We start from the raw sequence: 26,570 nt of genomic DNA on the forward strand, positions 1-26,570 counted from the left end.
ACGAGTAAGAAGAAGAAGTACGCTTGCAAGTTCCAAAATGATTGGAAATAATAATTTCAGTTCATCCAGGACAGCTGCAAAATGACGGTGGCCGAACGGATATACTCATTCATGAACGGATTATTTATATATATATATATAAGAAATACTTGAAAATATATACACCCCCCCACCTCAACACCCCTCTGCCCCCCATCTCCCGAATTCGTAGGTCTCAAGGTTGGCAAGTATGTGAATGTGTCCGTCGCTTAAAAGGTCCGCCAGAAAAATTACTCAAGCACTTGTTCGAGGCAGAACATTCATACTTTGTTGTCCAGTTGTTGTTAAGAGTCAGATTTTTGCAATTTAATTTGATTTAGATTTTCCAGGGTTGAATGAGTAGTCTTATTCTGCTCACTCACTGCTGCTTCATTGTGACACAAATGCCTTACTGTTGCCCCCTGCGGTGTGGCATCATGATCAACCCTAGTTTTAATGGTTTTTATCAAGTCTATTTGGATGATGTTCGGTGGCCAAATTAAAAGCTTTGGTGGGCTGCATGGGGCCTGCGGGCCGCAACTTGAATAGGAATGTCTTATAAACTATGCAAAACTAACTGCAGGAGCCCCAGCGATGTTGTTGTATAGAGTTGGGTACCACTGCAGCATAGAGCAGAGGGGGGGAGTTCTCTGTGCTCACATCAAAGGAGGTCTGTCTAACTTGGGTCTGGCATTGTGCTAGTAGAGTGAGTCCTTGGAGCAGCTTCGCTCGTTCTTATCTAGCCCCTGCAGACTATTTTCTGCTGCAACACAACTGGCTGCAGAAAACACTGGCGCATGCAAGTGTGGCTCTGTGTGATCAAATGTGACCACTGACAAACAGCACGGTACACAATCACACACACAAGCGAAGGCGTGATAATAGAAGAAATTTGTAATGCCATGAAAGCCCCTCCCTTTTAGTGCCTGGTTCAGTAAACATTTGACAGGGATTAAATCAGGGGTGTCAAACGTACAGCCCGAGGGCCAGATAAGGCCCGCGAACAGGTTTTATCCAGCCCACCGGATGAGTTTTTCTCAGTATAAAAAAGTACCTGAAATTTTGTTCTAAATGTGTCCACTGGATGTCGAAATAGCAATTCTTTGTATATTTGTAGATGATGCTACATATGTACAAAATAAACCACATGATGTTAGTACATCAGTCGAGGAAAATGATCAAACAACATAAATAACATACTGTAATTTGATTTTGATATTTTTTTTTATCTTGATAGATTGAAAATTAACACCAATGAGTTGACTGATGAACATTATCGCATAATTTATTCAGAAAATATAAATAACGACAATTAAAGATAGAATACTATTAACCGCAACATGTAAGTGTAAAAAAAACAACATTATGATTTGTACAATTTCAGAAAGTGCTTGTTCTATTTTTAAACAAAGAAAACAATCTGAAGTTGTCTTTATTTTTAAGTTATCATGCCGTGATTTTACCAGTCCGGCCCACTTGGGAGTAGATTTTTCTCCATGTGGCCCCCGATCTAAAATGAGTTTGACACCCCTGCATTAAATAATCACATGTGGATACAACCTAGTGCTGTTGCGGTTCATCTTTACTTTTATAAACCGACGAAAATAAAACAACCTTTTGACTAAAAAGCGCTGCCATTTTGGTCCATGTTTTCAGAATAAACGGGTTAAAATTAACACATCAAGGTTTGCAATGTTGTTGGTAACTAGCCTTGCAATGTTGTTGGTAGCTAGCCTTGTTAACTGTCAGTTAATGCATACAAAATTGAGGCCGGTTGGTATACTCAAATTAAACAGTTACTTTTTCCTAAATGAGAATTAAATATGCATGTGTTAGTGGTATACTAATAAACATCTTATACTGGTAAGAATAAAGCTGTCTGAGTTCATTCCATTGGAGAAGTTTATAGTCCGGGCGAGGCAATAATTATAGTCCATCAGGTAAAGGATTAATAACCAAATTGATGTGCAAATCCAACAAACCATTATTGGATTATGCAGTTTGGTGGAAGCAAACTGACTGTAGTGCCTGTGCATATAAGCATATACATGTTTTATCCTACATGGGAGTAATTGCTGTACCCTGACATCAGTGACTCATTAACCCAGTTTTGCCTGGTGAACAAACATATTTCTGGATGAAGCAAATCAGACATACAGTGACACCTATTGGTAAATATGCATATTGCAGCCAAATCCTGTGCCCCACAGTCAAAATTCTATCCATCCATCCATTTTCTACCGCTTGTCCCTTTTGGGGTCTGATTCTGTTGAATATAATCAACAGCAGATTATAATAAGTGTCACACTGTGTGACTGTGTTACAAAGTCATATTGTTTGTGCATCTACGGCAGCGGTCGGCAACTCAAAATGTTGAAAGAGCTATATTGGACCACAAATACAAAAAAGTAATCGGTCTGGAGCCGCAAAACATTAAAAGACTTATAGAAGTGTTATAATGATGGCAACACATGATGTAAGTGGCTAATTAGCTATATTAGCTTACTATCAAAATCACTATGTGTCGCAGTCTGACGCAAATCTTTGTTGACAGAAATCCATCCATCCATCCATCTTCTTCCGCTTATCCGAGGTTGGGTCACGGGGGCAGCAGCCTAAGCAGGGAAGCCCAGACTTCCCCTCCCCAGCCACTTTGTCCAGCTCTTCCCAGGGGATCCCGAGGCGTTCCCAGGCCAGCCGGTAGACATAGTCTTCCCAACGTGTCCTGGGTCTTCCCCGTGGCCTCCTACCGGTCGGACGTGCCCTAACACCTCCCTAGGGAGGCGTTCGGGTGGCATCCTGACCAGATGCCCGAACCACCTCATCTGGCTCCTCTCGATGTGGAGGAGCTGCGGCTTTACTTTGTTGACAGAAATGTTTAATTTATTCTACACATTTTTAAAACATTGGAAAACATTAGTAAAACTTCTCAGAGGGTGAGATAACTCTTGGAAATGACTTTCTTAGAATGACCAAAAGTATAAATGTGTGTGTCCAACTAAAGGAAACGACTAGCTGTCTTCTTCTAATGGATTTATTACAATCTTTGCAAGCTGGGTAACATTTGCTGTGGTCTGGAACAACATGGCACACTAACAACTATCAGAAATGCAGCCAATATTACATACAGATAATGTGTCATGAGACATGCAAATATAAATTAAACACACAGAGGACATAAATAAAGGAAATTAAATGAGCTCAAATATACCTACAAACGAGGCATAATGATGCAATATGTACATACAGCTAGCCTAAATAGCATGTTAGCTTCGATTAGCTTGCAATCATGCAGTGACCAAATATGCCTGGTTAGCCCTCCAACAAGTCAATAACATCAGCAAAGCTCACCTTTGTGCATTCACGCACAGCATAAAATGTTTGTTGGACAAAATGAGACAAAGAAAGAGTGGCATAAAACACGTATTTCTGTGGCAGCGTCGGAGAAAGTTATACATGTAAACAAACTAAACAATGGATGTCCGCTAACTTTTTGCAACTCAACGCTAAGAAAACGGAAATGCTGATTATAGCTCCAGCCTATCTTGCTGATTGTATTGTACTATATGTCCCGGCAAGAAATCTGTGTTCAAAGAACTCCGGCTTATTAGTGATTCCCATAGCCCCAAAAAAGAGTGTTTTCTATTCGGGCTCCAGTACTCTGGAATACCCTCCCGGTAACAGTTAGAGATGCTACATCAGTAGAAGCATGTAAGTCCCATCTTAAAACTCATTTATATACTCTAGCCTTTAAATAGACCCCCTTTTTAGACCAGTTGATCTGCCGTTTCTTTTCTGCTCTGCCCCCCTCTCCTTTGTGGAGGGGGGAGGCACAGGTTCGGTGGCCACGGATGAAGTGCTGGCTGTCGAAAGTCGGGACCTGGGGTGGACCGCTCGTCTGTGCATCGGTTGGGGACGTCTCTGCGCTGCTGACCTGTCTCCACTCGGGATGGTCTCCTGCTGGCCGCACTATGGACTGGACTCTCACTATTATGTTAGATCCACTATGGACTGGACTCTCACAATATTATGCTAGATCCACTCGACATCCATTGCACCGGTCGCCACATCTGCGGTCCCCTCATTGTCCCATTGGGTTGAGTTTTTCCTTGCCCTGATGTGGGATCTGAGCCGAGGATGTCGTTGTGGCTTGTGCAGCCCTTTGAGACACTCGTGATTTAGGGCTATATAAGTAAACATTGATTGATTGATTGAAACTGTTGAGTCAGTCCACACAACGGTGAGTTCAAGGGCCGCTGAAATTAGTAGGACGAAACGGCGCTCGCCAAATACTCTCATCAGTGAAGCATAAACACAAACATATTAAACAGTGGGCTTTCTAACAATTAGGAAAGTTGGTGTCATGTTTGTCCTCTTACAGAAACCATGGCACAACAAAAAAACTATTTTTCACCCCATTTTTTTTTTCCATACCTTTTTGAAAAAGCTCCATGGAGCCACCAGAGCGCCGCTAAATAGTCGCATGTGGCTCTAGAGCCGCGGGTTGCTGACCCCTGATCTACAGAGTGACTTGTTAGAGAACTTAGTCTATAATTAAACTTTTTTTTACAGCTCAAATGATTGTTAGTGTTCATTCACTAAAATAGCAACTTTTTTCCACCAAGCAAGCTTTGTCCTTGGCTTCATTCCAACATCCCTCCCTGTTTTGATTCCAAAAGTCAGTGACCACGCTGAGAACAAACAGAAGAGAACAAACTTCACATTCAACTGAACCTACCCTCTTTGCTCTAGTGGGAACCTCTGCCATGATGCACACGTCCATTTACTCGTCGTTGCTATTTTTTAGCTCAATGCTGTGTGTGAATGGCGATGGGTTAGCGATGGCGCCAATTGAACTTGCTCCAGTTCCCTGCAATGACAAAGCAGTGGAGAAGCTGTCTCGTCTGGCTGCCACTTACATCAACGAGGACCGTACTGACGGGTATAAGTTTGCCCTTAACCGCGTTACCAACGTTCACCTACACGCTCAGGTGAGTGGGGGGCAGCATTGCAACTCCCTGTGGGGCTGGCGACATTTTTTGTTTTCCTTTTTTATTTGTGTTTAAAGAAGTTTTATGCTATCCACAAAAGCTGAATGGAGGCAGCCAGACTACTATTTGCATTGATTAAACCTTTTTGGATTGTATGACCGGAAGACTGACAATCTACACACACATATTTTTAAACTATTTGACTTCAACCAGAATATAATTAGCTGTGCAGGTTTTGGACCAATACTAATACATTGAAAAGTAAGTGTTCAATAGAAATAAATATAAATATTTCTTGTATAACTTAACACAATAGTACCAGTATTAATTTAGTATGCAGCTTTATGATAAAGGGGTTTCCAACTTTCCTCAGTATGGAACTATTTTGACAAAAAAAGAAAGAAGAGGTGAGATATCTGTCTTTTAATTTTACGACTGGCTACATTTGAATTAAATCACCTGTTACCATGGTCTTTGTGCAATATTGTGACCATGTGTCATTAATAGAAGCATAACGACAGTTGCAGAAACAATCGCTTGTTGTTACTGCATCAGCAGCTAACTGTTGGAGATCCCTGTAGTGTCATTATTATAAAGTGTAGTGTGAATAACGTCAAGTTTAGTGTGACTTTCATAACGTTTATTGTCACTATAAAAAAGTATACTTTGACTATTATGAAGTGTAATGTGACTATCAGAAAGTGTAGTGTCAATATCATAGAGTGTAGTGTGATTTTCATAAAAAAAATGTGTCACTTTCATAATGTGTAGTGTCAATATCCTAAAGTGTAGTGTCACTATCATGAAGTTTATTGTCACTATTATAAAGTGTAGTGTCACTATAATAAAGTGTAGTGCGACCAACAATGTGTAGTGTCACTATCATAGAGTGTATTACGTGACTTCCATAAAGTTTATTGTCATTATTATAAAATGTAGTGTAACTATAACAGAGTGTAGTGTCACTATCATAGAGTGTAGTGTGACTTTCATTAAGTTTATTGTCACCTATATGAAGTTTATTGTCACCTATATAAAGTTTATAGTCGCTATTAAAAAGTCTAGTGTCACTATCAGAGTGTAGTGTGACTTTCATAAACTAAATGGTAATACCCGAATAAGTTTTTCAACTTGTTTAAGTCGGGGTCCACGTTAATCAATTCATGGTACAAATATATACTATCGGCATAATACAGTCATCGCACAAGTTAATCATCAGAGTATATACATTGAATTATTTACATTATTTACCATCCGGGGGGTGGGATGTGGAGGGGGGGGGGGGGGGAGTTAGGTTTGGTTGATATCAGCACTTCAGTCATCAACAATTGCATCATCTGAGAAATGGACATTGAAACAGTGTAGGTCTGACTTCGTAGGATATGTACAGCGAGCAGTGAACATCGTGAGTTCAGAAAGCATAAGAAAAAGTATATACATTTGATTATTTACATTTGATTATTTACAATCCGGAGAGGTGGGATGTGGAGGGGGGAGGGTGTTAGTCTAGGGTTGAAGTTGCCTGGAGTTGCTTAATTCCGACTCTGCATAAAAACAGCTGATTTTAGCAGCTGTTATGTCACTGAATGTTGCACATAGGTGTTCATTATGCACATAAAAGATAGATAAAAACAATACTTTCCCCTACTCTTTTTGAGTTTTCTCATAGCCTGAAGCAGAGAGAAAGGAGCTCTCTGGCTGAGAGCTTTACTCAATGACTAAATTGTCCACCTTGTTGTAACGTCACAACGTAACCAGACTGCAAAACCCTGCAAACGGAGGCATCTAAAACTGTGTGCAAGCTTATGGCAAAATGCATGAACCTTATGATTTGACGCTTTGTCATTGTTCAACACGAGTATCCAACATTGTTACATATTATAAGTCAGAAAAGACGAAATTCATCATAGGTGCTGTGGTGGAATTTCTGACCTTTTGTACCATATTTTGTGTCTGTCAAAGTCCGGAAAGAGAGCGAGGTCGAAAAGCATTAAGAAGGACACGACAGTAGTGGAATGTCTGCTCGTTTCTCTTTTTTCTATTCTGAACCATTGGAAGAGCATATGTGGGTTAGAGTTGAACGTATGGTCGGCCTAAACATTGTACAAAATGTTTTGATTGTTTATTATGACTAAGGGATTCAAGTATGTTGCAGAACAAACAGGTCAAAAACAACTGGACGAGGGAAACACATAAATGGCCAAGTAGACCAAGTCTATGGATGATTCGCATGATTCTCGATTCATCCAACGTCTCCGGAGACGTTGTCTGTTTGCATGGCAATTCAATCCAACCTGTACCATTTGATTATGGGTAAATAAAACGTTTGTACTAAATTCACTTTTGTTGCTGTTTAAGATTCGGACATTCCACCACAGTGCCCTTTAAACTATATCATAATTGATTGTAAGGATTGATTGTAATATTACTAAATTGAAAACTAATTTACAAAATGCGAGAAAAAAAAAGAAGAATTTTTTTTTTTTACAAACTTCAAAACAAATTTACAAAGTGTAAAACCTGTGTTTGGTGTTTGTCAAAATGTTTCGTATTTATTTTGAATTCTTGTTTTGGGTTTTGGACAGTTTTATGATTTATTCTCAGGGCATTAAATCAATCGCAACTGGACTGTTTGTTTGGTCTTAGAAGATGTTTCACCTCTCATCTAAGTAGGATTCATCAGTTCATGCTCATAGACTTCGATTGGTCAGATCTAGTATAGCAGCTGCTGCCAAAACCCCAAATATTTATACTCCAACACCAGAAGGGTGTGCCTGGGCAAGGATGGTTAAACCCTATTGTAGAGAGAAAAACGACTGCTGAGATGCAAAAGAGCAATCCTAACTGTAAAAGCCGACCACAGTTGTTAAAATGGTATTTCCCCTTGTTAGCATTGAGGTATTGTGTGGCAGAACGATTGCTGTGGAATGACCATCATCAGCCCAAAATAGTCGCAATCACCCATGTTAGCATTCCATTCAGTTGTAACAAATAGCACAAAAGTTGTGTGTTTCTAACTCCTGTTATTTGTTGGAGGCTAAATTGCAGAGACTTTTAGGAATGGTTGAAAGGCCAGTGTAGTGTGGGGGGGACAGGTGGTGTCGCAGACCTCCTCCTCTGTTCAGGGAACAATGTGACAGACACCAAAATACTGTCATTCCATATGTATCAGGTCTATCTGAAAAACTCAGAATAATTGTTCATAACCACAACATCCCAGTACACTTCAAACCAGGCAACACCCTGAGATAGAGACTAGTGCATCTTAAAGACCGGACAGGACACCCCACAACAACAATCCGGTGTATGCTATCCAGTGCAATGATGAATGCTTTGATTCATATATTGGAGAAACAAGCATAGACGGGCAAACTCTTCAGGCCAAGACTCAGTTGTCTACCTGCACCTCAAAGAAAAGAGCTCTCCTTTGAGAACAAAAATGTACAGATTCTGGACAAGGAGGACGGATGGTAAGAAAGAAAACTGAGGGCAGCTATATACTGTATGTCAAGGTTGAAAAACCATCCCTGAAAAGAGGAGGTGGTCTGCAACACTACCTGTCTCTCACATACAACACTGTCCTTTCAATTATTCCTAAAACACTCTGCAATTTAGCCTCCAACAAATAACAGGAGTTTGAAACATTCTGGTGACAGATGCTCCTATGTGCCATTTATTTACAACTGAATGGAATGCTAACGTGGGTGATTCCAACTATTTTGGGCTGGTAGTAGTCGATCCGCAGCGATCGTTCTACAACACCATATCTCAATGCTAACGAGAGGAAATTCCACTTCAACGACTGTTGTTGGCATTGACAGTAGGATTTCTCTTTTGCAAACATTTGTTTGTGACGATCGGTCACTTCATTTCTGTTTGTTTCCTTGTTTTTGTATTTACTTCCCGTCAGTGCTCTTATTTTGTTCTATTTCCTGTTTGTTCCGCGAAGCACTGTTTTTTCCTCACCTGCCGTTGATTGGCAGCCAGTCCACACCGGCTGCAAATCAACATGTATCCTATTTATGCTTTGTCTCGAGCACTCCTCAGTGCTCGAAGATCACACTTGATGTTTGGAACTATTACATGCAAGACTGCTTCCCTCTCTGTTTGAGTGATAAAACTCATCTTACCTGCTCATCGTCCTCCTGGTTCTTGCATCTTGGGGTCACAAAAACTGCAGTCATGCGAGTTCCTAACAATGTTTTTCTCACTATCTGACCAATCTAAGTCTATGAGCATGAACTGATGATGCCTACTTGAATGAGAGGCGAAACGTCTTCTAAAACAAAACCAAACAGTCCAGTTATCAATTGAATGCCCTGAGAATGCAGTGACCTGGATAAATGAGAACATTTTTGGTAATTTACTTTCCACATCATTGTTTTTCAGTCCGCTGTCGTTCTTTAATCCAGCAATGGCACCGATGGACTGTCAGCATTCACCCAATGATTATCAATTGTATATTAACACATGTAAATGTGTCAATAACAATGTTGCGCAATGCACTATGTATGACCAGAGGACATATTTTCATGCTTTGAGCTCTGACTACTAGAAAAGAACATCTACTCTATTCATCAAGTTCATGCCCTGAGCTGCAGCAAATGTACATTTCAAAGTGTGACACCCTTTGACACCCTTAATGATGTGATCCACAGCAACTTGACAGAAGTCTTTACATAAACTCAAAGCACATTTATATTGCTGCCAGTCTACTAACGAAAATCAAATTCCTCTGTAACATTTGCTGTCCTCTTCTCCTTTACTTCTTTGTATTGTGCATGTCAGGGCCCAGCAGGCAACGTGTACTACCTGGACCTTGATGTCCTGGAGACTAAATGTCACATAGGCAGTCCCAAACCATGGAAGCGCTGTGACATCAGGCCATTCATGGAAACAGTAGGAAACACACACTTCTGCAAACACAGAATCTTGTGCAACCAAGCAACCTATGCACTTTGACTATGCATGTAAGCGCCCTCATTAGCATGTATCTACGAGGCAGGCGCACCATTAGACAAACATGTGCAATATGTATAAGCACATCACGTATTGGGGCTATATATAAGAAGTTGATCTAATTGACTCACATTTTGCTACTCGAGAAGTACAAACTGTTGGCTGTTAACTAATATAACTATTAGTAAGTTGAAATTAATTACAATAAGATAAGACTGAGAGGGCAGACCTCCACAATGAACGCTCTATTCCTGACCCTTTAATGCACAAATTAAGATGACCTACTTCAGTATTTTTCTTATATGTTATTATTACTTTCTGGACATGGAAAAAAAATGCAACGACATTAAAAAAACAAAAAAACATACATTTTTCAAGGAGTTTGGGAATTGTCGACTAGGGTGTACTACAGGTTTAACTAATGAAGAATATTTAAAAAAATGTTAACACTGTAAAATGTTTTTTTAATTATCTTTAATGATGTTCACATATGTTACTTTGCCAATACTGTTAAATGTAGTCCAAAAACATTGAGTAAACTCGAGAGGTCTATGATCCACGAAATATTGCTACATTTTAATAGACTTAGACAAACTTTATTGATCCACAAAGGAAATTGTTCCACACAGTAGCTCAGTTACAAAGGATTGAAAGTGTAAGGATGGAAAGGCTAATGCAGGTATAAAGTAGACTAAAAATGTACCATAGTAGCAATATCAAATATGACATATATGTAATATTTACATATTATATATACAGTATATAATATATACTGATATATTACATTATTATACAAACCCCGTTCCCATATGAGTTGGGAAATTGTGTTAGATGTAAATATAAACGGAATACAATGATTTGCAAATCCTTTTCAACCCATATTTAATTGAATGCACTACAAAGACAAGATATTTGATGTTCAAACTCATAAACCTTTTTTTTTTTTGCAAATAATAATTAACTTAGAATTTCATGGCTGCAACATGTGCCAAAGTAGTTGGGGAAAGGGCATGTTCACCACTGTGTTACATGGCCTTTCCGTTTAACAACACTCAGTAAACGTTTGGGAACTGAGGAGACACATTTTTTAAGCTTCTCAGGTGGAATTCTTTCCCATTCTTGCTTGATGTACAGCTTAAGTTGTTCAACAGTCCGGGGGTCTCCGTTGTGGTATTTTAGGCTTCATAATGCGCCACACATTTTCAATGGGAGACAGGTCTGGACTACAGGCAGGCCAGTCTAGTACCAGCACTCTTTTACTATGAAGCCACGTTGATGTAACACGTGGCTTGGCATTGTCTTGCTGAAATAAGCAGGGGCGTCCATGGTAACGTTGCTTGGATGGCAACATATGTTGCTCCAAAACCTGTATGTACCTTTCAGCATCAATGGCGCCTTCACAGATGTGTAAGTTACCCATGTCTTGGGCACTAATACATCCCCATACCATCACAGATGCTGGCTTTTCAACTTTGCGCCTATAACAATCCGGATGGTTCTTTTCCTCTTTGGTACGGAGGACACGGCGTCCACAGTTTCCAAAAACAATTTGAAATGTGGACTCGTCAGACCACAGAACACTTTTCCACTTTGTATCAGTCCATCTTAGATGAGCTCAGGCCCAGTGAAACCAACGGCGTTTCTGGGTGTTGTTGATAAACGGTTTTAGCCTTGCAGAGGAGAGTTTTAACTTGCACTTACAGATGTAGCGACCAACTGTAGTTACTGACAGTGGGTTTCTGAAGTGTTCCTGATCCCATGTGTTGATATCCTTTACACACTGATGTCACTTGATGCAGAACAGCCTAAGGAATCGAAGGTCACGGGCTTAGCTGCTTACGTGCAGTGATTTCTCCAGATTCTCTGAACCCTTTGATGGTATTACAGACCTTAGATGGGGAAATCCCTAGATTCCTTGCAATAGCTGGTTGAGAAAGGTTTTTCTTAAACTGTTCAACAATTTGCTCACGCATTTGTTGACAAAGTGGTGACCCTCACCCCATCCTTGTTTGTGAATGACTGAGCATTTCATGGAATCTACTTTTATACCCAATCATGGCACCCACCTTTTCCCAATTTGCCTGCTCACCTATGGGATGTTCCAAATAAGTGTTTGATGAGCATTCCTCAACTTTATCAGTATTTATTGCCACCTTTCCCAACTTCTTTGTCACGTGTTGCTGGCATCAAATTCTAAAGTTAATGATTATTTGCACAAAAAAAATTGTTTATCAGTTTGAACATCAAATATGTTGTCTTTGTAGCATATTCAACTGAATATGGGTTGAAAATGATTTGGAAATCATTGTATTCCGTTTATATTTACATCTAACACAATTTCCCAACTCATATGGAAACAGGGTTTGTATTATATTATATTTTATATAATATATACAATATATAACAAATCCCAATTACCATGTACAATATTAGAGTATATGTAACAGCTGCAAAAAAAAGGGGGGGGGCAGCATAAAATAGAGAGTAGATTCAGCAGAAAATATACATTATAAACAAAGAGAGGTAGCTAACATAGAAGCGGTCAGGATTATACAGCTGGATGGAGTGCGGAATGAAGGAGTTCTTGAATCGAACACTGTGGGAACGAAGCTGAAGGAGCCTGTTGGAGTATGAGCTCCACTGTCCCTCAATTGTCTGGTGGAGTGGGTGGGCAGGATTGTCCATGATGGCTAGCAGTTTGTCCAGTGTCCTCCTGTCCCTCACTGACACAAACGCCTCCAACTGCGTGCCAATAGTTTGGCCGGCTTTCCGGATCAGTTTGTCAATCCGGTTTAAGTCCCTTGTGCTGCTCTCCCAACAAACCACTGCAAAGTACGGGGCACTGGCCACAACAGACTGAAAACAGATTCCCAACAGCTTGCTGCACACATTAAAGGACTAAGCTTCCTCAGGAAAAAGAGTCTGCTCATGCCTTTCTTGTATACAGCTTTGCTGTTGTCCTTCCAGTCCAGTCTGCTGTTCAAGTGGACTCCCAGGTACTTGTACTGCCCCACTACTGCCACCATAATTTTCAGCAGACTGCATTGCAAAATGTATAAACCCCCGCCCCCCTTCCTCTCACACGAGATCCACCCAAGAATAGAGCCTCATGAACCCCTTCCCTCCTGTACTGTACATGCAGAATATATGCTGATTACCACAACGCCCACAAAACAGGGAAGAGAAGATGCAAATATCATCATTTAACGCTCGCAATGTGATTCATTAAGCATGGAACTGTTTTGAGGACGCTGTTTTGCATCTTTATTAAAATGTTCCTGCAAACTGGCAGCCACATGGAGGAGGCGAATCCGTGCAATACGACAGACGATGGAGAGAGAGAATCGTCCGTGCTCATGTCGACAATCAACATATTTCTGTCAGATAAATAAATATTGTATTATTATATTAGACAGCAATTGCATCTACTGAATGACTGAAGGGCTTGTTAAGGGTATTCTTTTTTTTTTTAATGTATTGGTGACACATATCTCCTATATGAAAAAAACATGATATGTATTTTATTGCATCTGAATCATTCCAGCACATGCCAGCCTCTCCCAGAGCACACCTTTGGCGATAAAAAGTGGGGTCCATTGTAGGTCACATTGCAGGACAACTTCTAAAATGCTCAGAAAAAGTGGCACGTATTATAGTTGTCTGCTTCATGTTTAAAAACAGCAAAACGCCATAGGTTGATAACATGAACATGCAGTAAATGAGTATCTCCATGGTGACAGCTGCATAGTATACGCAAAAACCTAATTTAATTAAGGCAGTCTGCACCACTTTTGCACTTGTTATCAATTGTACATGCAGTCTTAAAAGATCACCCACAACACGCCCTAAGTATTTTCAAAAACAACAAAGTTGCACCAATACTATACCTGACAGTCAAAATATAGTCATGATCAAGTGGACATATGATTAACCACAATATCCTCAAAGCACAAAATCAGTATTCCGGAATGTCAAAAATGATGTCACTCATAGTTTTATACCTGCAAGGGTCTCCTAAAATACAAATAATGTGCGTATATTACTCCCCTGCTCTGCACATTTGCATATCTGATGGCTATCTTGTTTGTGAGGAAGTTTTTTCTTCACTTACCATAGCTGACCAATGGGTGGCAGTGAATTCCAATTGCGTCCACTGTAGTGACTAGTGTCCATGAAAGAGTTAAACATGTCTATCTGAATTGTTTGATTAACAACAAATGCAAGACCTTGTTTTTCCACTGCAGCCTTGCAAGTGCAGTTCTATCTGCTTGGTATGCTTGGTCAATGTCAAGCAATTATGTTGATTCGAGTTGTTAGATAGCTAAAATTTCAGTTATAATTATTCATAGTGAATCAGTGAATCAATTCCAAACTCTCCTTTTTTCCATTTTCAGCAAATCTCTGGTAACTGCAACACTACCATCCTGCACACAACAGAGGGTTACTCCTACCTGTACAGTTATGACTGTACACTTGTGCCAGGTAATGTAAACATACAGACAGATGAGTTATTTATATTCATTTGAATTTTCATTCAATTTCATATTCAAGATTTTAATTTTATTCTGCATATTATCATCTTCCAATGATGCTTTATGACTGAATAAGCTAAATATTCTAAGATTGTTCTTCATTTGTAGTAAAGGATCAACATACATTTTCCTGCAGCTGCCCTAAGGCAATGCATACTTCAAAGTTCAAATATAATGTACATCTGTATGCTTGCTTCACTGCATGTTCCAATTATTTAAGTTTGTATATTGTTAAAGTTAGCAGCTTCACTTTATCGCATATTTTTTATTTATCATATTAAATTTTATATTAAATATTGATTTAATATAAAGCATGTTTTATGTATTATTGGCCTAAATTAAGCATTTTCAAGCATAAGAATGGCTAAATTAACCAAATAATATCAATACTACTGTGATGATCTCACATGACAGTAGAATTTATATTTTATATTGATTTCCTATCCAGTGATCTTTTTTTTTTATCCCACATCCTGTTTGATTTCATTGAACTGGTCCAAGCGCTGGCTCCCTCACCTGTTCCTGTTTGCCACTGAGGACACACCTGTCCTTGCTTGCCAATTAGGATGCTTCTCATGCCATGCTTCATTTGCTTTGGTTTTTTTCTTTGTGCTGTTTGTGCACTTCCCAGCTGCACATCGTAGTTTTTTGTGATACCTGCATTTTCCATAATAAAAAGGGCTTTTTTTATGCACTTGCCTGATGTCTCTGCATCCCAGGGTCCAGACATACTCCAGAGCGTAGCAACTACAGTATTATTGACCACGAGAATAGAACAATCAGAGCGCGTTGTTCTGTACCGTGGCCACTGATTGGCTCAGCCTCAGGCTGCATTACTATATTGCAGGGGTCTTCAACGTTTTCTAGGGCAAGGACCCCCAAAATGACAGAAAGTTGAAGCAGGGACCAGCTACTTATATATCCTGTATAAAATTGCAATTGTGTTTCAAATTAAACTCTTTCTTATATATCTTATTATTTTCCAATAATAAGATATTCAAATAATACAGGATAACACCGCTAACAGCTCGCTGGCAACTAACGCATTAATCACTACCTGGCAACTGCCGCACTAATTGTTAGTTGGCAGTTTGCGCTACTAATCATTAGCTGACAACTTGCACACTAATAGATAACATAATGAATATAATAATATAGTTATTCATCCATGTTTTTATTTTGAACCTGGAAGGTACAGCAAGTATGGTGGCCATGCCACTGACATTTTACCACTGTGTTACATGGCCTTTTCTTTTAACAACACTCAGTAAACGTTTGGGAACTGAGGAGACCAATTTTTGAAGCTTTTCAGGTGGAATTCTTTCCCATTCTTGCCCGATGTACAGCTTAAGTTGTTCAACAGTCCGGAGGTCTCCATTGTGGTATTTTAGGCTTCATAATGCGCCACACATTTTCAATGGGAGACAGGTCTGGACTACAGGTAGGCCAGTCTAGTACCCGCACTCTTTTATTATGAAGCCATGTTGATGTAACACGTAGCTTGGCATTGTCTTGCTGAAATAAGCAGGGGCGTCCATGATAACGTTGCTTGGAGGGCAACATATGTTGCTCCAAAACCTGTATGTACCTTTCAACATTAATGGTGCCTTCACAGATATGTAAGTTACCCATGTCTTGGGCACTAATACACCCCCATACCATTACAGATGCTGGCTTTTCAACTTTGCGCCAAAGACAGTCCGGATGGTTCTTTTCCTCTTTGGTCCTGAGGACACCACGTCCACAGTTTCAAAAAACAATTTGAAATGTGGACTCGTCAGACCACAGAACACTTTTCCACTTTGTATCAGTCCATCTTGGCTTTGCATAGTAGAGTTTTAACTTGCACTTACAGATGTAACGACCAACTGTAGTTACTGACAGTGGTTTTCTGAAGTGTTCCTGAGCCCATGTGGTGATATCCTTTACACACTGATGTCGCTTTTTGATGCAGCACCGCCTGAGGGATCGAAGGTCGCGGGTCTTGCCGCTTACGTGCAGTGTTTTCACCAGATTTTTTTTTAACCTTTTGATGATATTACGGACCGTAGATGGTGAAATGCCTAAATTCCTTGCAATAGCTCGTTGAGAAATGTTATTCTTAAACTGTTGGACAGTTTGCTCAGGCATTGGATCACAAAGTGGTGACCCTCGCCTCATCCTTGTTTGTGAATGACTGAGCATTTCATGGAAGCTGCTTTTATACCCAATCATGGCACCCACCTGTTCCCAATTAGCCTGTTCACCTGTGGGATGTTGCAAATAAGCGTTTGATGAGCATTCCTCAACTTTTTTACCACTTGTGCCAGCTTTTTTGAAACATGTTGCAGGCATCAAATTCGAAATGAGCTAATATTTGCAAACATGAACAAAGTTTACCAGTTGGAATGTTGAGTATCTTGTCTTTGCAATCTATTTAATTGAATATAGGTTGAAAAGGATCTGCAAATCATTGTATTCTGTTTATATTTACCATTCACACAACGTGCCAACTTCACTGGTTTTGTATATTAGAATAAATGGACAAAAAGAATGAGTAATGGTAACTATGTGAATGTTACTCCATTTCTAGACGGCTTTCATAATGTTAAAACACGTATTTAAAAGGTCGTAAACAAGATTTTATGCTCTAACATTGAAAATACTATAAACTATAGCTTTAATTTCAATTCAAACTTAATTATATGCTTTATTTGGTTACATATTTTTCATGCAGACCCCGCACAGAAGCTGCAACAGACTTGTCCAACCTGCCCGGTCCTTCTTCCTGTTGACAGCCCGCTAGCTGTGACTGCTGCTCAGGTCACTCTGGCATCCTATAAGAGGCAGTCCGCTCTGGGTGCAGGGCTCGGGGTGAAGCGGATCACCCGAGCCGCAGAGCAAGTACGACTATTTATGCATTTATTAACTTCTAATGAAACTGAGCTGTGTGGTAGATTATATTACATGGCAATTATCTCAGTGTTTTGTCCGCCTTGCAATTATTGAGTACAGTCCCATGGGCGGACTGCAGGAAAGTGTGCTTATGCTAGTTCTTTGTGTATATTTTTGCTTGCGTCTCACAGTATTTGTTGTATGTTTCAGACTTTGCCAGTGAAAGCCAGATTTGTGGAATATACGGTCGAAGAGTGTCCAGAGGGAGTGACGGAGAGGAACACCTGTCAGCGGTTAACATCTGCTTCAGACACTGAGGTCTGCAGAAAACACTCTCAGGGGTCAACAAATAATGAGTACCTTGAGTATCATCGTTTCAATGATTTTCTTTAGATATTCTGTTTTAAAACATAAACATTTTGCCTACAATATCACAGGATCGTGCTTAATTGTGTATCTACCATGTTTCCTCAGTGTGTTTCACTCAAATGGTGTCTGGCACTTTGAAAACACACAAACATAAAACAATCTGATAGAAGATCAAAACGTATAAGAATAAGATAAGCGGGTATCATTGTAATACAATATAAAATAAACTGCATTATGTATACATTTCTGATAATGCATAATAACATATGCACTGTTTGTATATGTTCATGTAACAGATGCCAGCTAATGCGGCTGTGCTGTAGTACATCTTTTAAACCTCACTTTCCGACACCTTGGACTAGACTTTAGCTGTGGCTAATGAGCTAAGCCTCATGTACTGTACTTTACGCTTAATCAGTGGGGATCTGGGGATCTGGTTTTGAGCCCGTGCCTCTGCAGGTTTGGACTGTGCACGTGGGCACTGTTACGCTGGTGCCGTGACCCGGATGAGAGAGTGGACAGGTTTAGAGGGGTGATTGTGATTGTGATGGATGCAAGCTCGTCCATAGCTGTGCTGTACAGTGGACCCTCAATTTATGAACTTAAGTGGTTCTTGAACAGGGTTTGGACATTTTAAAAGTATATTGAAGCAAATTACCCCAAAAGAAACAATGTAAACATGAATAATGGTTTTCCAGCTTCGACAAAAGTTCATATTTTGGTAAAAGTTAGCACACTTTCAATACAATATAAGGGGTTATATAACAGGGGTCCACAAACTTTTTGACTCGGGGGCTGCGTTGGGTTAAAAAAATTTGGCCGGGGGCCGGGCTGTATATATGTGGTGGTCTTTTCCTCTGCGTTGTGTGGCTTTAATGGAATACGACCGACACCATGGATTGCTCAACTGCACTTTACTGATAATACACAACATACAATTGTCGTCAGTAACTTTTTGCCATCGTCAAGTCCCTCTCCTGTTATCGTGGACAAAAGGCGTGTACAACAGTGAAATAAACATACCTGATAATACACAACATACAATTGTCGTCAGTAACTTTTTGCCATCGTCAAGTCCCTCTCCTGTTATCGTGGACAAAAGGCGTGTACAACAGTGAAATAAACATACCTGATAATACACAACATACAATTGTCGTCAGTAACTTTTTGCCATCGTCAAGTCCCTACACAAATATAATACAGAAAAAGATAGTGAACTTAAATTCTTAACATGACAATACAATTTCTGTCGTTGCATGCACGCCTACCTCTCCCGTTATCGTGGACAAAAGGGAAGTTGGAAGGCGTGTCCAACGCATATAAAAAGACAGGTGTCACAGTAATTATTGCAGTAGGAGGGACAATGAGACAATGGTTCCACATTGACAAAACATCGTGTGTATATATGTGTGTGTGTATATATATATATATATATATATATATATATATATATATATATATATATATATATATGTATGTACGTATGTATGTATGTATGTATGTATATGTATATTCCGAGCGTGATGATGTCACGTTATCGATGGGAAAATGCATTTTTAGATAGGATTTGCCTGAGCGGCTAGGAGACACCGAGAGTAACAAGCGGTTGAAAATTGATTAGAAAGGACAGATTTTAAAAAAGAATTAAAAAAAAAAAAAAAAAGTATTTTTTTATTTTTTTACTTGGATCTTCCCGCGGGCCGGATTTTGGACGCTGGAGGCCGAATCCGGCCCGCGGGCCGTAGTTTGGGAACCACTGGGCTATACAGTATTGTATATCAAACAAACATAACAAGGGGGTAATGGATCATCTTTAGATTTATTACTAAAATCAAGACAACAACAATCGCCTGGACTGTCCTCATTTTCACCCACCCTGCCGACACGCACACACACTGTCACTAGCCCAGTGGCACACTCACAATTTGAAATCACAAAACTCCTCTACCTAAAGAGCCAAGTCGCTACAATGATTTGAATAGAAAATAAAATCCACTGTTTCTTGTCGGTTTATCTTCTTGGCGTGCAGCAAGAGTGGACAGGGGGCAATGTTGCCAAGACTGTGGCTACTTCCTGAATGTTTCAAACCACACATCCCTTGTCCATTGCTTTTTTTAGACTCTTATTAAGCTACTAAAACTAGAAAAAAGCTGTAAAAGTCTAAAAAAACACTAAAAAACTAGCTTAAAGAAAAGTAACACAGTTGCTAATGTCAACACTGCTTTGCTGACTGAATAAGCACTGGATATCGATCAGCTCGCCCACAATGGCTATGCTGCCGGGCACAAAATGGCACAAAATGGGTGGGTGAAACGTTCGTACACTGAGACCATCAGCGCATATTTTTATTCGCCTTGTGGTCCGCATATCGAAAACTTTGCACAATGAGGTGTTGGAGGTTGCACTGTAGTACTGTATGTTGTGTAACCGTTACCTGCAGTACTTAGGCCTTGAGAACCGCGCAGGACAATGACCTGACAGCTCAGGGCTTTTAGCTCATTGCATAGCGCTTCTGCACTTAGATCCCGGATGTGCGCAGGGCAGGACTACACAGCATTTGATTTATTATTTATTAATTTGGAGATTTTTTAACAATAACATTATACATTTATAGGAATAAAACATGACTGGTATCCTCTGCAACTGAGTAAACAAACTTACATGGCCAATAATGTACTGAATATTGCCCAAAAAACTATTAAAATGGAATCTGACAAGCAGTCTGATGTTGTTTAAGTGTTTACCAGCCAATATTCTACAGCAATTAATTCCGTCTGTCATGTCCTCCCTCTAGACTGCAGGCTTTTGTACAGGTTCTGTGCATGGTGACCTGCATGATCATCCGGACGTTCAAGTGTCCTGTGAGATGTTCAAAATACAGGTAAGAAGCACATTTTTACCTATACCAGGGGTCGGCAACCCATAATGTTGAAAGAGCCCTATTGGACCAAAAATACAAAAAACAAATCTGTTTGGAGCCGCAAAAAATGAAACGCTGTATACAAGTGTTATAATGAAGGCAACACATGACGTGAAGTGTCCATGAAGTGTCTATATTAGTTATAATAGCCTACTATGAAAATAATTACTGTATGTGTCGCAAGCTGAAGCAAATCTTCGTTGACAAAAATGTTGAAATTTAATATTTATTCTACACATTTCTACAACATTGGAAAACATTAGTAAATCAGAGGCTACTCAGAAGGTGAGATAACTCCTGGAAATTACTGGCTTTTAATGGCCAACGGTATAGATGTGTGTGTCCAAGTTGAAGGAAACGACAGGCTGTCTTCTTAACAACATGGCACACAAACAACTATCTGAAATGCAGCCAATATTACATACAGATAATGTGTCTTGAGACATGCTAAACTAAATCATATTCAAAGAAGATACAAGTAAAGGATATTAAATGAGCTCAAATATACCAACAAATGAGGCATAATGAAGCAATATGTACATACAGCTAGCCTAAGTAGCATGTTAGTATTGATTAGCTTGCAATAACATTAACAAAGCTCACGTTTGTGCATTCATGCACAGCATAAAACGTTTGGTGGACAAAATGAGACAAAGAAGGAGTGGAAGATTTTACATGTACACAAACTGTTGCGTCACAGTCCACACTATGGTGCAGGGGTCACCAACGCGGTGCCCGCGGGCACCAGGTAGCCCGTAAGGACCAGATGAGTAGCCCGCTGGCCTGTTCTAAAAATAGCTCAAATAGCAGCACTTACCAGTGAGCTGCCTCTATTTTTTAAATTGTATTTATTTACTAGCAAGCTGGTCTCGCTTTGCTCTACATTTTTAATTCTAAGAGAGGCAAAACTCAAATAGAATTTGAAAATCCAAGAAAATATTTTAAAGACTTGGTCTTCACTTGTTTAAATAAATTCATTCATTTTTTTACTTTGCTTCTTATAACTTTCAGAAAGACAATTTTAGAGAAAAAATACAACCTTAAAAATTATTTTAGGATTTTTAAACACTGTAACACATATACCTTTTTACCTTTTAAATTCCTTCCTCTTCTTTCCTGACAATTTAAATCAATGTTCAAGTATTTTTTTATTTTTTTTTATTGTAAAGAATAATAAATACATTTTAATTTAATTCTTCAATTTAGCTTCTGTTTTTTCGACGAAGAATATTTGTGAAATACTTCTTCCAACTTATTATGATTAAAATTCAAAAAAAATATTCTGGCAAATCTAGAAAATCTGTAGAATCAAATTTAAATCTTATTTCAAAGTATTTTGAATTTCTTTTAAAATTTTTGTTCTGGAAAATCTAGAAGAAATAATGATTTGTTAGAAATATAGCTTGGTCCAATTTGTTATATATTCTAACAAAGTGCAGATTGGATTTTAACCTATTTAAAACATGTCATCAAAATTCTAAAATTAATCTTAATCAGGAAAAATTACTAATGATGTTCCATAAATTCTTTTTTAAATTTTTTCAAAAAGATTCAAATTAGCTAGTTTTTCTCTTCTTTTTTTCGGTTGAATTTTGAATTTTAACGAGTCGAAATTGAAGATAAACTATGTTTCAAAATTTAATTGTCATTTTTTTTCGTGTTTTCTCCTCTTTTAAACCGTTCAATTAAGTGTAAATATAATTAATTATTAATAATAACATAGAGTTAAAGGTAAATTGAGCAAATTGGCTATTTCTAGCAATTTATTTAAGTGTGTATCAACCTGGTAGCCCTTCGCATTAATCACTACCCAAGAAGTAGCTCTTGGTTTCAAAAAGGTTGGTGACCCCTGCTATGGTGAGTTCAAGAACCGCCGAAATTAGAAGGACAAAACGATGTTCACCAAATACTCACATCATGGCCCCATTCCTAGGCAAATCTCGCATGAGAGGAAGAGGGGGGGTTAATCATTTTGTAATGCAGTCTGCTAAAAATGTTGGAAAGCGCCACTCTACATAGCAACTGTCGCTGTGGTTAAAGTTGGAATTGCCACAAAACATATTTTAAGATATTCACCCTGCTTTGTCCCGTTTCTTGTGCCGGGTAAATCGTGACGAGTGGGGCCATATGAATCCCCTTCCTACTGTATGTTTAACAATTACACTCATTAAAGGCCATGAGTAATCCAAGCGTGTTTGCTAAGTGAAATCATAATCCCAATCATAATCCCCCCTAGAGGTTGTCTCCTGTAGCTGCATATGCATATTTCAGTGCAAAATACAGTAATTACCTTTAAAGAAAAGCGACCTTCTTGCATTAGAAGGGTGTGGTTGAAGCAATCATGGCACTGTATGCTAATAATTGAGAATTATAAACATTCCTTACAGTATGAGCAGACATGATGGCAAGCAGCACATTGAATACCACAGACTCCTTCACGAATTTTGCAAGCTGATAACATGCACAGCAGTGGCGTGCGGTGAGGTTAATGTCTGGTGAGGCACGACTGCATCATCACAGTCAGATTTACAAACATATGAACCTGCAGTGCAGGTGTACCTAATGTTGTGTCCCTGCGGTCGTTCGCGGCTCCTGCAGCGCGAGCATTGTTGTTTTTGCACTTTTTGGCTTCTTGTTAAGTGACTTTTTTTGGGTGGATTCGGTCTTGCACGTGGAGGGTTTGGGTGTGGGCTTTGGTTGGTGTGGCTGCGGCGCTCCCGTCGGGCGGTGCATTCTGCGGCGGAGGTGCTTGGCACCAGGAGGCGGGGTTATGATACGAGCCTCACACAGTGTGTCTCTGCAGCAGATTTATGAGCGCTCAGCACTAAAAATACATTACACACATACAGTCGTTGACAAAATACACTGTACATTATATACCTCAGCTAACTAAACTATGGAAATGTATAATATAATTCATATAGCAATACGGTCTCACTGCACAGCAGGCCAACAGTTAGCCGAGTCGCAATCCATGGTGAGGCACAAGTGCCTCAACTCGCTGCTGATCACCGCACCGTCTCTTCTCAGTATTTGAACGGCAAATGTGAAAATAAAAATAAAAATAATCTAAAACTGGTGAAGTTAAATGGAAAATAACTTTGGTATAATCACTGGATACATATAACAATTTAATTATTTTTTTTTCTTTTTTTTCTTTTTTTCTTTCCATGATGGCAAGTGAGGCCCCGCCTCCCCTGCCTCTAGTGACTGCACGCTACTGATGCACAGGATATTTCAAATCAAAAGTTGAGAAACAAAAGTAGAAACATTTCACTTTATTTATACATATACATACATCGGCAAGTTGCAACACAAAGTGTTTTACACCAAAAAAAAGAAAGAAAACACACACATGCACACACTGAGAATTGAGGGAATATGCCACCTTTGAGGCATCTACATTGGAGAATAACAAATTAACATAATCTAAAAAATAATATAAAATACATTTATATATATATATATATATATATATATATATATATATATATATATATATATATATATATATATATATATATATATATATATATATATATATATATATATATATATACACTACCGTTCAAAAGTTTGGGGTCACATTGAAATATCCTTATTTTTGAAGGAAAAGCACTGTACTTTTCAATGAAGATAACTTTAAACTAGTCTTAACTTTAAAGAAATACACTCTATACATTGCTAATGTGGTAAATGACTATTCTAGCTGCAAATGTCTGGTTTTTGGTGCAATATCTACATAGGTGTATAGAAGCCCATTTCCAGCAACTATCACTCCAGTGTTCTAATGGTACAATGTGTTTTCTCATTGGCTCAGAAGGCTAATTGATGATTAGAAAACCCTTGAGCAATCATGTTCACACATCTGAAAACAGATTTAGCTCGTTACAGAAGCTACAAAACTGACCTTCCTTTGAGCAGATTGAGTTTCTGGAACATCACATTTGTGGGGTCAATTAAACGCTCAAAATGGCATTTAATTAAGAAAGAATGCCCAAGTCCTGCTTGGTAAATATTTATTGATCCCAACATAGTACTAATTGAATGTAATAAATACAACTTCATTCAACAATTAATTTAGTCTAAAAACATAGAATGTGCTTTTTATTTTTTTTACTTTTATTAAATCCACGACGTATTAAAGTAAAGTTTAGCACCCACTCTGTAATGCATATTGGTTTTAAATTCGTCACCTAGTGTATTTTGAAATGTTGTATAGTGCTACATCATACTGTGCAATGTACTTTCAGTTAATTTCTCTATCTATTTAATGCTATATTGCAATGAAATATGACCACTGAAAATGAGTTTGTAAATCTAAATTTGATTTGTTCCTTCTCAGAATGGGGATGTCCCACGGCCAGTGGAGCCACAAGGTCATGACCTTCCCTCAAAGCCTGATATCCCAACACTGCCTCCATTCGATTACCCGGAAAAAGATCAGCAGCCCACTCCTTCTGACCCCACACAACATCCTGATACTGAACCAGCACCACTTGACCCCACGCAGATTCTCCCCGGTCCCTTGGACCCTTCACTTAGTCCACCGATTACCTCCTCCTCGTCTTCTAGTGAGTCTGAAGAAGGTTTTTTCAATCGCCGGCCCTCATCCACCGGACTTTTCGATTCGTCTTCTGAAGAGATAGGAGGCCCTCTGGCACTGCGTCCGCCCTTTGACTTTCACTATAAGAAGCATGACCGCAAAAAACGGCAGGCCTTGGCGGAACTCTCACCGTCCCGCAAACCAACATTCCTGTCTGATTTCCCAAGTGGGCCGTCGCCTTTCCGCTCCTGCCCTGGCCCTGCTCGATACACTACAGTTTAAAGGGCCAGTGCTGGTGATAATGCCATGGACAAATAACCTTACTATATACAGCAGTGCTCACAACACTATTTGAAACCTACATCAAATATATGGAGAATTTGACAGCATATAAAACCTTGAGCAATTAAAGCTTGGATTTGAAGCTAACATTTTTCAGCTGTGCTTCTTTAGTATTATTGTTTGCATTTAATATATTTTAAACTTTAATTTTAAGCATCCGACAAAGTAATGTTTAAGTTTCACTTTTTGTATCTCATAGCGCAGTAGTTCTCAAACTTTTTCAACAAGTACCACCTCAGAAAACACTTGGCTCTTCAAGTACCAATATAATGACCAACATTAAAACACAGTAGCACAGTAGGCCTAAATATTCTTGAAGAACAAGGCAGAGGTTTTAGTTAACAAACATATTTAATATTTTGGCCACTGTAACATTACACAAAGTTTGAACAGTAACACTGTGCTTGAATATTTAAATTAAGCGATTCTCTGGTGTACCATGTGATGGGGAGAGGCTTAACCCCCAGTAGATGCACTAATAATATCAATATAACAATGATGTGTTATTATAATTATTATTATTATTTACAGATAATAATATGACAGGAATCAGCTAATCTCTACTTTACACTTTAAAGTAAAGGGAAACTTCATATATCAATAATGATAATTTTTGACTCATGATCGTTTTCGACAGCTCCTCCCTCCCATCACACTTTTCCATGGTAGTACACATGTGCAGACTTGATGCCAGAGAGCATCCAAAAACAAACCTGTTGGCATGGTTTATGAGAAGTGTTTATAAAGATGAAGCGGAGCTACCCAAGTGGAGTGGAGAAGAGGAGAAGGCGAAAAAGAAAAATGTTTTATTAAATCTTCCCAAGGCAATCAAATGCAGTGGTGTGCCGTCAGGGCCAGCAAGGCCTTCTCTGCTGGCCTAACATAACCATCCATCCATCCATCCATTTTCTACCGCTTATTCCCTTCAGGGTCGCGGGGGCGCTGGAGCCTATCTCAGCTACAATCGGGCGGAAGGCGGTGTACACCCTGGATAAGTCGCCACCTCATCGCAGGGCCAA

The 26,570-nt window shown here is 39.2% G+C and overlaps 1 protein-coding gene across 1 annotated transcript; it reads left to right on the plus strand.

Moving 5' to 3' along the window:
• Positions 1 to 4,716: 4,716 nt before the first annotated feature.
• On the plus strand, positions 4,717 to 25,638 carry si:ch211-262h13.5 (uncharacterized protein LOC571127 homolog). Its single transcript, XM_062027543.1, has 7 exons — positions 4,717 to 5,009; positions 9,798 to 9,908; positions 14,363 to 14,450; positions 17,217 to 17,383; positions 17,585 to 17,692; positions 20,538 to 20,624; positions 25,009 to 25,638. The coding sequence occupies exons 1-7, from the start codon at positions 4,785 to 4,787 to the stop codon at positions 25,489 to 25,491; spliced, it is 1,269 nt and encodes a 422-aa protein (XP_061883527.1). The 5' UTR covers positions 4,717 to 4,784; the 3' UTR covers positions 25,492 to 25,638.
• The last annotated feature ends 932 nt before the right edge of the window (positions 25,639 to 26,570 follow it).

This window comes from Entelurus aequoreus, linkage group LG19 (genome assembly GCF_033978785.1).
Source record: "Entelurus aequoreus isolate RoL-2023_Sb linkage group LG19, RoL_Eaeq_v1.1, whole genome shotgun sequence".
NCBI lineage: Eukaryota > Metazoa > Chordata > Actinopteri > Syngnathiformes > Syngnathidae > Entelurus > Entelurus aequoreus.